Here is a 12,557-nt window from a genome sequence, read left to right as displayed (position 1 = left end):
AAGGACTTAATAGTTAATTAGTTTATTACCCATTGTGGTTAAAAAAGATTTTGACGTAAAGGAGAAAAACTGTTGAAAATGGCAAGGTTTTAAATTAATTAATTAGGGAAAAAAAAAGAAAGGATATTACAGTGGGGGCAGAGTGTGTGTGTGTGTTAGCTTCCCATATTGCCACTAACCTTTAGCGGTTTCCTCATCTTCTTCTACTCTTCTTTCATTTCTTGTTTCTCTCAAACCCCAAGAAAAACAAACAATTAAGTTTCAAAAAAAAAAAAAAAAAAAGAAAAACAAACAATTACAGGTCTCTCTCTCTACACTTCCAACCCTTTTTTTCTTGGTACTGAAGTTTTCTTGGTAGTGTTTGCTTCTTCTAAATAATTTTTCTGTTTTCTTTTCTTGAAGCAAGGAGAGGAATATGGGAGACAAGGAAGAGGTCCTTGAGGCTGTTCTGAAAGAAACTGTGGATCTGGTAACAGATCTACTCTTTGTTCTGTTTCTTTAATGTTTAAATTTTCTCTGGAGAGAAAGAGTCTTAAAGGTTTATTTTTTATTTTTCGGCTTTGAAGGAAAATGTGCCTATTGAAGAAGTTTTTGAGAGTCTGAGATGTAGCAGAGAAGGTCTCACTACAGCAGCTGCTGATGAGAGGCTTGCCCTCTTTGGTCACAACAAGCTAGAAGAGAAAAAGGTTAAGCTTTAATTATGTGTCTTTGTGAATTTGAGAAAAAAAGGGTGTAACTTTGGATTCTATGTGTTCTGTTCTTGAATATTCCATGACTTAAAAACTACAAAAGATTTTATTTTTCTATGTCTTCAAGGAGTAAAGTTTTATTTTTTCTTTTGCAGGAAAGCAAATTCTTCAAATTTCTAGGGTTCATGTGGAACCCTCTTTCATGGGTGATGGAAGCTGCTGCCATCATGGCCATTGCTCTTGCTAATGGAGGAGTGAGCAATTTCTTTAGACCCTCTTTTACATGTTTTCACCTTTTTAAAGTTGTAACTCTTTTATTAAAGTTATCTTATTTTTCTTCAGGGGAAGCCTCCTGATTGGCAAGACTTTGTTGGTATCATAACTCTGCTTGTGATAAACTCCACCATCAGTTTCATTGAGGAGAACAACGCTGGGAATGCTGCTGCTGCTCTCATGGCACGTCTTGCTCCCAAAGCAAAGGTTGGTTTGATCTTCTTGTGCTACTACTTGTTTTCAACCACAGTGTCTTTAAGCATGTCTTGTCACAACCTTTGTGAAGGTACTGAGAGATGGAAGGTGGGGTGAGCAGGATGCTGCAATCCTTGTTCCTGGAGACATTATCAGCATCAAGCTTGGGGACATTGTACCTGCTGATGCTCGCCTTCTCGAGGGTGACCCTCTTAAGATTGATCAGGTTTGAACTTGATGATACACTTCATCTTATGGTGCACAAACATTCAGTTACTAAAAGCTTTTGTTGTTTTTGTAGTCTTCTCTTACTGGTGAATCTCTCCCAGTAACCAAAGGTCCAGGGGATGGTGTGTACTCAGGCTCCACTTGCAAACAAGGAGAGCTTGAAGCAGTTGTGATTGCAACTGGAGTCCACACCTTCTTTGGCAAAGCTGCTCATCTTGTTGATACAACCAACCAAGTTGGCCATTTTCAACAGGCAAGTATTATTATTATTATTATATTTATAGTGTATGGTTTGGTTCAGAGTATACTAATAATATACTTTTTGTTTTCTCTTGTTCAGGTCTTAACTGCCATTGGGAACTTCTGCATCTGCTCTATAGCAGTGGGGATGTTAATTGAGATTGTTGTAATGTATCCAATTCAACACCGAGCATATCGCCCTGGGATTGATAACCTTCTTGTCCTTCTCATTGGTGGTATCCCGATTGCCATGCCTACGGTTCTGTCTGTGACCATGGCTATTGGCTCTCATAGACTATCTCAGCAGGGAGCTATAACCAAGAGGATGACAGCTATTGAGGAAATGGCTGGCATGGATGTGCTTTGCAGTGACAAGACCGGAACATTAACATTAAATAGACTCACTGTGGACAAGAATCTCATAGAGGTATTGTGTAGGCTTGTTCAGATTAACATGACATTTTGTCTGAATGAGCTTTTGTATATATAGGTTTTCACAAAGGGAGTGGATGCGGATACTGTTGTCCTAATGGCAGCTCAAGCCTCCAGACTTGAAAACCAAGATGCCATAGATGCTGCTATTGTTGGGATGCTTGCTGACCCTAGAGAGGCAAGAGCTGGTGTTAGAGAGGTTCACTTTCTTCCGTTCAACCCCACTGATAAGAGGACTGCTCTGACGTATATTGACAGTGATGGTAAAATGCATAGGGTCAGCAAAGGTGCACCTGAGCAAGTAAGCTTAACGGTTATACCTTTTTTATTGCCTTCTTTCTTAAACAGTAAGCTCACTATGTTGCTGCCAATGATGTTTTCAGATCCTAAGTCTAGCGCACAATAAGTCAGAGATTGAGAGAAGAGTTCATGCTGTTATAGACAAGTTTGCTGAAAGGGGTTTGAGATCTCTTGCCGTGGCATACCAGGAAGTTCCTGAAGGGAGCAAGGAAAGTGCTGGAGGCCCTTGGCAATTTGTGGGTCTCATGCCTCTCTTTGACCCACCTAGGCATGACAGTGCTGAGACTATTAGAAGGGCTTTAAATCTTGGAGTGAATGTCAAAATGATCACAGGTGAATACTTAGTTTCTACTCATAAATCTTGTCATTGCTAAAGCCTTGTGAGACTCTGCAGGTGATCAGTTAGCTATAGGAAAGGAGACAGGACGGCGTTTAGGGATGGGGACAAACATGTACCCTTCATCTGCTTTGCTTGGACAGAACAAGGATGAGTCTATAGGTGCTTTACCTGTAGATGATCTCATAGAAAAAGCTGATGGCTTCGCTGGCGTCTTCCCTGGTAAAAACTTTGTTTGCTTTTGTCCACAGCATAGTTCAACTCACAATTTGAACCAATAATTTTCACTGAAACTGCAGAGCATAAGTATGAGATAGTGAAGAGATTGCAAGCAAGGAAGCATATATGTGGAATGACTGGTGATGGAGTAAACGATGCACCTGCTCTTAAAAAAGCTGATATTGGCATTGCGGTTGCTGATGCAACTGATGCAGCTCGTAGTGCTTCGGACATTGTTTTGACTGAACCTGGTCTCAGTGTTATCATCAGCGCTGTCTTGACCAGCCGTGCTATCTTCCAGAGAATGAAAAACTATACCGTGAGTATTGATTGCCTTCTTCTCATTGGTTCCTTTGTTTGGTAAACCTATTAACTTGTGCTAGCTTCTTCTGGACAGATCTATGCTGTTTCCATCACAATCCGTATTGTTGTAAGTTACCATTTGTTTTTACTTTCTTTCTCATTACAACTTGATAATCATCATATATATGCTGCTTACTGGTTTCAGCTTGGCTTCATGCTGCTTGCTCTCATATGGAAGTTTGACTTCCCACCTTTCATGGTTCTTATCATAGCAATCCTTAACGATGGTTTGTTCATAACTTTTCTTTACATTCTTCAATCTAACTATCTCTAGGACTGTTGAAACTGTACCAAGACTTGCTGTATTGATGGCACTGACTCTTGTAGGAACTATAATGACAATATCAAAGGATAGGGTGAAACCTTCTCCTCTTCCAGATAGCTGGAAACTGTCTGAAATTTTTGCAACTGGCGTTGTGTTTGGGAGCTACATGGCAATGATGACAGTTATATTCTTCTGGGCTGCATATAAAACCGACTTCTTCCCTGTACAAAACCCTCTCTCTCTTTCTCTTCAGTAAACACAAACCTTCTCTTCAGTAACATCTCAAACTCTTTTGTTTCAGCGAACTTTCGGAGTGTCTACCCTTGAGAAAACAGCACATGATGATTTCAGGAAGCTTGCCTCAGCAATATACCTACAAGTCAGCATTATAAGTCAGGCGCTTATCTTTGTGACCAGGTCAAGGAGCTGGTCTTATGTGGAACGTCCTGGGTTGCTGCTTGTGATAGCCTTTATCCTTGCACAATTGGTCAGTGTTGTGTCAGAGTTTATAAAACTGATGTTCTATTTTTTTTTTTTTATTTGACCATTTTTTTTTCTTGCAAAAACAGGTGGCTACACTAATTGCAGTCTATGCAAATTGGAGCTTTGCTGCTATTGAAGGGATAGGGTGGGGATGGGCTGGAGTCATTTGGCTTTACAACATTGTGTTCTACATTCCTCTTGATATCATCAAGTTCTTGATTCGTTATGCACTTAGTGGCAGAGCTTGGGATCTTGTTATTGAACAGAGGGTAATGTATTATCAAACATTCTTGATTCCATTTGTGGACACATATGTGATCACATCTTTGTTCCATATAGATTGCATTCACAAGGAAGAAGGATTTTGGGAAAGAACAAAGGGAGTTACAATGGGCGCATGCACAGAGGACTCTGCATGGCCTTCAAGCACCAGATGCTAAGATGTTCCCAGAGCGAACCCATTTCAACGAGCTTTCTCAAATGGCTGAAGAAGCTAAGAGAAGAGCAGAGATCGCTAGGTAAAAGACATCTGTTCTCTTTTCTTACTGTGAAGTCTTGTCTTATTTCTCATTCTCTCTTACACTTTGATATAGGTTGAGGGAGCTTCACACACTCAAGGGTCACGTTGAATCTGTCGTGAGACTTAAAGGTCTTGACATTGAAACCATTCAGCAGTCCTACACAGTCTGATATAGAAGCCTTAGAGACTGTCTCAGTGTCCTTCAATAAAAGTTATATCTCTGGTTTGAAAACTTCAATACAAGTTATATTATGCATATAAGTATCGAATTCCTAAGTAGTGTTTTTGTTGTGTTTGCTTTTATTTTTAAGTTTGTTTTGTTGTGTGATGACAGAATGACCAGAAGTAGAAACACAATCCTTAAATGCAAAAAGACAAATTGTTATTGTGTAACACATTTATCATATCCTTTTTCTCCACAATGATAGAAAAAAAAGAGCTACAACAAGTATACGATTACTAGCTTAGCTTATTCAAAGAAAGTGCAAAAAAAGGGATTGAAGCTGACCAAAAACTAAGTGTAAAAGCTTCAAGAAGATGAGAAACCACATTGACCCACTAGACTTTGTTCTTGTCTTGTTGTTTGACCATATCACCATTGGTTTCATAAGTTGTCACTTCATCGTCACTTCCTTTGTACCTATACCATCTTGACATCACCAAGAAGTAAGCAAAATTAACCGCCAAGATTCCAGCGATCATGAAGTAAAACAAATCCAATCTTCCTTTGTTCAAATCTTCAGCCAACCAGTTACCACCGGCCGAGTTCTGCGTCGTCCTGTGAACCGTCGCAATCAAGAAGCTACCGAGGTAACTGGAAACTCCTCCTCCTACGTAAAAGATGGAGCCAGCGAAACTCCTCATGTTCTCAGGGAACTGCTTGTAGTAAAACTCCATCTGTCCAATGGCTCCAAATGCCTCGGCTATACCAGCCAGTGTGAGCTGCGGTATCAGCCACATTGCTGACATTGAGGAGATCTCTCCCTTCCGTGGCGCCATACCGAGTGTTGGTTTAGTCAAGGCGAAGTTTCTCCTCCTTTCCTCGACGAAGCCAGAGACTATCAAGCTCAAAAAGGCGAAGAAGATCCCGGTTCCAATCCTCTGCAAGAGCGTGATCCCGGTGTCTAGACCGGTGATTCTTCTTAAGGTAGGCACGAGGACGCGGTCGTAGATTATGATGAAAACAGTCATTCCTGTCATCAAGAAGACAACATAGGTTGCTGCGGGAACCACAAACCCTCCAGAGCCTAAGCTACGATCGCTCTGGAGGGCTTGGAAGACGGGATAAGTCATTTGTTGCGTGATGGTCAAGTAATAGATCGACGAAGCAAACCATATAGGAAGCACTCTCACAATGCACTTCACTTCTTCAACTTGTTGCATTGTAGATAGCTTCCATGGATCCACAGGCTTTCCATCAGCCTCCAACTTGTCTTCAGGAGCCAAGATGGCTGCCTTGTCAAGAAACCTGCCAAAAATAGAAAGCTTGCTTTCTAAGTAACCAAAAAAAAACAAAAGTGGAATGACTTTAAAGATAGACTAGTGTTTGGTCTGTGTGTCTTTTTACCTGAACTGGTCAGTGTACTTGAGCTTGGAGTTTGCGTACTTTGGTGGGTAGTAATTGTAAAGGTTAAGCCAAGGCTGCTTCACATGCTTTAACCCACGTTTCTTGATTGCAACCGTTATAACTTGAGCTATACTAGCCAATGGACTACCTGAGGCTTTGATCTTCACATACAACTTATCACCCGCAAAGAAGATCACGCAGGCCAAGAACATTAACACGACCGGGATGGTTAAACCGATGGTCCAACTGACGTTAGACTGGATGTAGACAACAAGTGTCAGAGACAAGATTTGCGCTAGCGTGAAGGTGAAGAAGTACCAGTTGAAGAAACTATCAATCCCTCTTTTCCCTGACTCGCTTTTTGGGTTAAACTGATCAGCACCGAAAGCAAGATTACACGGTCTAATCCCACCTGCTCCCACTACAAGAAAGGCTAGACCCATTAGTAGAAACGCTATCTGGCCACCACTTGGTCCTGTACATGTGAGGGCTGTTCCACATGGAGCTGGATGTAGTTGTGGCACTGCAGCAGTTAGTAGTATCACAAGTGATCCCTACAAAACAAGAATCAGATATTTTTTTAGGTTATAAACCAAGATTGCTTGTGGATGAAGAAAGAGTTACAGAGGATGGATCATTTACAAGAAAACATGCGATGACCGCGACGGTTAGTGTCTTGTAACGACCGAAGTAAGTGTCGCAGAGGAAAGCAGCAACGAAGGTTCCAAAGTTGATTGTGCCACTAAAGGCATTGATGATTGTTGCAGCTGTGATACTCTTCATGTTGAAGACAGCAGTTAAGTAAACAAGAAGGTTTGATAGTGTTCCAATGATCCCAAGTTTCTCAAATGTCTCGTTTCCTGGTATTTAACAACATGATCATTAAGACTTTGACCTTAGAATTGGTTTGGTTCTTGATCATTTATGTTCTGAAACATCTTCAAATTCAAGATCTCACTCTTTTTGTCTTAAATGACTGTTTGACTAAGTCAAAGCTTAAGACAACAACATAGATAATTAAACCAGTAATAAAATCAAACCAACAACTCATGAAACCAACAAAATATTGTTTGAAGAAACAGAGAAGAAAGTTATTTGACTGAAGAAACAGAGAAGAAAGTTATCAAAATTTCTAGAAATATAGGTTTTTTTTGTCATCCTAGTAATATAGTTTCTAAAATTATGAAAAATTAGTAATCATAGAAATTAATCTATTTATTTTGACCAAAAAAAAAAGAAATTAATCTATTTATCATCAAAATTAGTATATTTAAAAAAATTAAAAATTAAACCAAGAACTCTTTGAGCAAGCAAGACTGATGTTAAATGATGATAATATGTTTTTTTTTTCAGAACTAGTGATAATAATATGTTAGCGTTACCAATGATGAAAGGCATGACTTTCCAGCCTCTGTAAACCACTTTTGTCTCCTGAACTTCTTCTTGAACAGAATCAACCGCCGTAACAGGGCCATTGTACACGGCGGAGGAAGGTTTTTGGTGATCCGTGGACTCGACTTCAAGAGGCTTTCTCTCCATATTACTATAACTAATACAGTAACAAGTTGTGCTTCCTTTATTTTGTATATGTTATTGTTGTCTCAAAGGCTAATGATGACTCATCTTTCTTCATCTTAGAGTTGTTTCTATTTATAGTGGTAAGAAGAAAGAGGATGGTGGATGTCGGAATCTAGACAAATTGGTAATTTGTGAATATGGCCGTGAAAGAGAGCTGTGTTAGTGATTATAATATTGGTTTTTTAAAAAAATGATTAAATCTTTTTTTTTTGGTAAAAATTATTAAATCTTTTTTACAGAATGAAAATGTAGATTCCATTACAAGTGCTGCGGCCCCATAATAAACACTCACTCTTTAATAACGTCACGTTCTTTTAAGCTCTCCGTCCATTTTCAGTCCATTTGTTTTCCATCATCCATTTTCGTATTTAATTTATTTTCTTGTCTTTTATTTTTATGCTTTTTTTTGTCAACAACATACATATTCTTATAAACTCTGATAATCAGCATGGAGGATCGACATCCACATAGACCAGTATGCTTTTTTATTTGTGTTCATTTAGTTTTAACAATTACATCATTATGAAAATTGATTGTTTTAGTTTCCTTCTTTATTTCGAATAATATAATGTTATATATATTTCAGTTAATCCTTAAAAGGCTGACGTAAATGAAACTGAATTCAAGTCGTAAAGGAATTATAACAAATAAGGTTGAAAATGTTGTCCATAAAAGGTTGAAAACAATTCTTAAATATTTTGTATATATATATGAAAACTTAAATCATGAAATAATAACACTTCCGGAATCATTTAGTTAAGCAATGTAAATATTATAACATCATTTAGAACTAATGAAAATATATAAAATAAATGATGATAAACAACATTTTTTTTTGTAGTGAGCTATTTCACCATTATATAGTAGTAATAACTATTAACTAACCCCAAACAAACATACAAATCTGTTCTTAATTTCTATTCAATAGCGGGAGAAAAAGTATAAGTTAATATTTATTAAAAAAATTCACTAGTTTTGGTTTTTTAACCCCATTTATTGGTTCTTATTTTTATTTTTGCTCAAATTTTTTATTGGTTCTGTTCACTGAAAAAGTCAAATTTTCTGTAATCCATTTGAGCATGGTTTTATCTGAGTTGAGTGACTTCCTGTTTTTTCATTAAATCGCAATGAAAATCCTAATTGTTTTTTTTCTCTAGTTTTGAATAAATCCATTAAAAGGCCAATTATCTACATTTTCCAGAAAATTGATGATAATTAAATTAGTATCCTGGGAGATGTTAGTAAAATTAATTAGACATGACACCAATAAGGATGGTCTCAATTTCCTCAACTTGAGCTTTCACATTCAACTTTACTTTTTTCCATTTTACCAATTTGGTCCACAACTAAAATCCTCAAGAATATGCTATCATATTTATTTTCCTATATTTGTCAAAGAGATGAAATTAACAAAAATTAAAAAGAACTTCTGACTAACTTCAAGTATTTTTGGCCTGTAAAATAATTTATAAACATTGCGTTGGTTTCATATAGCTAAACTAGATAACAAAATATGATCAAATAAAAACTTAATAATCTTCGGTTTATTTTCATTTAGTATCTTTTGGACCAAACAATATGTTGTGATTGTAAATTTGGAAAATTACTATAGTATTTGGCCTCATATTATTTTCATAATAGAATATTGAATTATAGATAAACGAAGCCATGATGCATTTGTAAAAAAAACAAAACATCCTGACATCTTAAATCAAGATCACTTAGATAATGTGTCTCTAAGTAGCTAAATCAATTAATCATGTCTGCAACATCATCGTTACCTAATTAAAAGATAATGCGAATAAGATTTGATAAAATGACGTCTAGAAAATGATTTTTCTATGTCCAATTCATTTTATTTTAAATCCTAATTTACATTAGATTTTTTATAGGTACAACTGAATTCTAGAATGTCCAAGTTTACGGTTAAACATAATTAATCCAACCAAGTCTGATATTCTGTTTCTTTGGTCGCCTGTAAACTAATAGACAAAAATGTTTTAAAATTAAAATAAAGATGGTCATATCATTGGATCGGTTTTTGCAGTTTTCTTTTTACTATATACTAAATGTATTTTTATTTTTATTTCTGATAAAAGAAGGTTGTTTCCAGCAAAGGAAATAAAACCATGATTGACTCGGCAAAATGGTCATGTCAACTCTAGTACTAATAATTTTTTTGTTCCGTATACATGTAGTATTTGAAGTCAACTAGGTAGTTAATAAATACAAACATTTACTCCTTCCATTTCATAATGATCTATGTTTTAAAAAATAATTTTAATTTACATTTTCAACGTGTGTAGTAATATCAAATCATAAATTTCAAAAACATTAATTATGTTTACTGAATTTTGATTGATAAAAAACATAAGAAATAGCTAAACACAGAAAATAATGTATTTATTGTCAAAATTTTCCGTATTTTTATAAAAAATGTGATTTTTTTTTGAAACAGAGGTAGAAATATTCCAAAAATGTTCCAACAAAAAAAAAGAATAAAATTTCTACCTCAAAAAAACAAAAAAAAATAACTACCCTGAAATGAATACATTATTTTAAGAGAATCTCGTACAAGATTCTCTTAAAATAATGTACTCCCTTTGTTTCAATTTACTTGTCATTCTAGGTTCATGCATACAGATTAAAAAAAAATTAATTTTATATATTTTCAAAATAAAAATATCATTACTCATACACTTAACCATATTTCAACCAATAGAAAAATAAACAGAAGAATCTTATTAATAAATTATGTATTGAAATCATAAAATGACACTTATTTTGAAATAAAAAAAATTTCTACAATGACAATTAATCTGAAACAAATGGGAGTATTCAATTCATAGGCTGTCTAGGGAGTATATTGTTTACTCTGAAATTTGGCACTAATGAGTCAATGCTACTGCTACAATATTGAATCTGTTTCTTAAATAAAACCATAGTAAAACATAAATTATTTGATGAAAGCTAACACGGGGGACGTTGTTTGGTTTTCTTGAATTCACCAGCTAACACGGGTTAAACATTTAAATCGTTTTTTTCATGACACATACGGTATTATATTAGATTGTATAACAAGCAAAGGACATAAGTGGTGAACAAAAAAAGCAAAGAACGTAAGTATTAAAATTAAATAAACGAAGACAATGGCTTCGGCACTGACGCGGTTACAATAATCTAGAGTGAGACCAAAATTGTACAAGCATACAAGAGTCAACCTTCATGCTCATTACATACATATAACTGCCCAGACCTTTTTCGTATAGGGCCATTTCACGTGGTCAATGATGAAAAGTGCGTGTGAAACATTATCCTTCTGTATTATATATGATATTATGTGGTGTGTCAGATAAAATTATCTATCTTTTGTATTTCTTGATTTGAATGATCTCAATCTGTAAATGAAGGGGATCGCAACGAAAACCAGTACACCCTAGTGACAAGTGACAACTAGTTTTTAGGCTAATAATTGAATATCAAAAGTCAAAGAATTTATAAAGTGAAAACACAATCTATTAAGTTTTGTATACGGTTAAAAAAAAGTTCTCAAAAAAAAGTTTTTTTATACAGTTGAATTTTCGTACTTATACATCATCTCTGCAGTAAGTGGCAAATATATATTTCTTTAGTATACAGTATCTGTATATAGTGTTCCAGTAAACTACGATCATTTGTTTCGAATGCACAGTTGTCTATAGATTCGTGTTTTTATAATGTTAAGTTTAAATTATATAAGTTACAAAACAAGCATCTGAACCCCAAAAAATCTTCACAAACACTCAAATATTTTGTATAAATAAAGTATGATTTTACAGAGTTCTACTGTGACTGCAAAGGGTTTTCTTGTTTGAACGGCGGCTCACACATGTGCCTGATTTAAAATTATGGAATGATGAAGTGGCTATGGTATATTTTTCAACCCTTCTTGTAGAAGAACAAGAATACAAATCTACTCCATCCGTTCATGAAAATATGATTTTCTAGACAATTCACATATTAAAAAAATCAATATTTTCAATTAAATTTTTTATTTATATTTATTATACATTTTCTAATAACTATGAATCAATAATATTTAATCAATTCAATTGTTTTCAATTAATGTATCTTAAAAGTATTTAAAAATACTTTAAAATATAGAAAATCTATTATTATGGAACAAAACTAAAGTGTAAAATAGAGTGAGTTAGAGTATTTTTACTACATAGCACTTTACTCCATTTTAAAAGAAAAATTGAGTTTTATATTTGGAGATACTTTTAATTTTAAATACTGTTTTACATTGTAAATGTACCGATGTTATTATTTGTTGTCCCCTTTTGACTATATAATCATGTTTTTTTTTGTAAAACTTTACAATATTGTTGCGTTGGTTGGATAGAAGTCTATCTATTAAAATTTATTAAGGTTTTTTTCTAAAAATAAGTTTTCAGAACCCTCATGTATATATTTATTTTTGTTTTTAATTATCTATTTGAATCTAATATCTAAGGTTTACTTAAATAATAATTTTGATATACTGACCTTCCAAAATTAAATAAAAATTTTACTTGGTTTTTTCAATGATCTAATATTATAGTAGTAAATTAGATAGTTTGAAAATAAAGTTAACGAAATTAATAGAATTAAAGAATTAATGCAAATTGTGTTACAACTAAAGAGCAATTTTTTATATAATCTAATTGAATTTACTGTATATGTATATATAGATCAGTTCAATAAGGCATCCAAACCTACCCAGCGAGGAAAGATATAAATTATGATCGTGGCAATGGAAAAGGCAAGAAACTGGTGTCAGCTTTTGTAATGCACACACCAAAGATCCGATCAGTAATGTTTTAGGTGTGATTTATAATGCTAGCTTT

General features: G+C 34.7%; 2 protein-coding genes across 3 annotated transcripts; one reads left to right on the top strand and one right to left on the bottom strand.

Annotated features, from left to right (window-relative positions):
* Nucleotides 1-211: 211 nt before the first annotated feature.
* On the top strand, nucleotides 212-4,937 carry LOC108829053 (ATPase 11, plasma membrane-type). Of its 2 annotated transcripts, XM_056995801.1 has the most exons (19): nucleotides 213-301; nucleotides 403-469; nucleotides 567-686; nucleotides 845-943; nucleotides 1,032-1,169; nucleotides 1,249-1,383; nucleotides 1,459-1,638; nucleotides 1,726-2,052; nucleotides 2,116-2,358; nucleotides 2,441-2,690; nucleotides 2,752-2,916; nucleotides 2,994-3,232; nucleotides 3,311-3,343; nucleotides 3,422-3,503; nucleotides 3,604-3,764; nucleotides 3,843-4,028; nucleotides 4,111-4,293; nucleotides 4,364-4,542; nucleotides 4,618-4,937. In XM_056995801.1, exons 2-19 carry the CDS (start codon nucleotides 416-418, stop codon nucleotides 4,712-4,714), a joined length of 2,871 nt encoding a protein of 956 aa, XP_056851781.1. In that variant the 5' UTR covers nucleotides 213-301; nucleotides 403-415; the 3' UTR covers nucleotides 4,715-4,937. The 2 variants fall into 2 exon arrangements, with proteins under 2 accessions (XP_056851780.1, XP_056851781.1); XM_056995800.1 differs by having other exon boundaries at nucleotides 212-301; nucleotides 3,311-3,503.
* LOC130500864 (protein NRT1/ PTR FAMILY 2.11) lies at nucleotides 4,905-7,747 on the bottom strand. Its single transcript, XM_056995802.1, has 4 exons — nucleotides 7,494-7,747; nucleotides 6,754-6,971; nucleotides 6,112-6,665; nucleotides 4,905-6,012 (listed from the first exon to the last, which is right to left on the bottom strand). The coding sequence occupies exons 1-4, from the start codon at nucleotides 7,648-7,650 to the stop codon at nucleotides 5,103-5,105; spliced, it is 1,839 nt and encodes a 612-aa protein (XP_056851782.1). The 5' UTR covers nucleotides 7,651-7,747; the 3' UTR covers nucleotides 4,905-5,102.
* Nucleotides 7,748-12,557: the final 4,810 nt, after the last annotated feature.

This window comes from Raphanus sativus, unplaced genomic scaffold (genome assembly GCF_000801105.2).
Source record: "Raphanus sativus cultivar WK10039 unplaced genomic scaffold, ASM80110v3 Scaffold0051, whole genome shotgun sequence".
NCBI lineage: Eukaryota > Viridiplantae > Streptophyta > Magnoliopsida > Brassicales > Brassicaceae > Raphanus > Raphanus sativus.
Note: the sequence above shows the minus strand (reverse complement) of the source record. Positions and strands in the feature narration are given on the sequence as shown.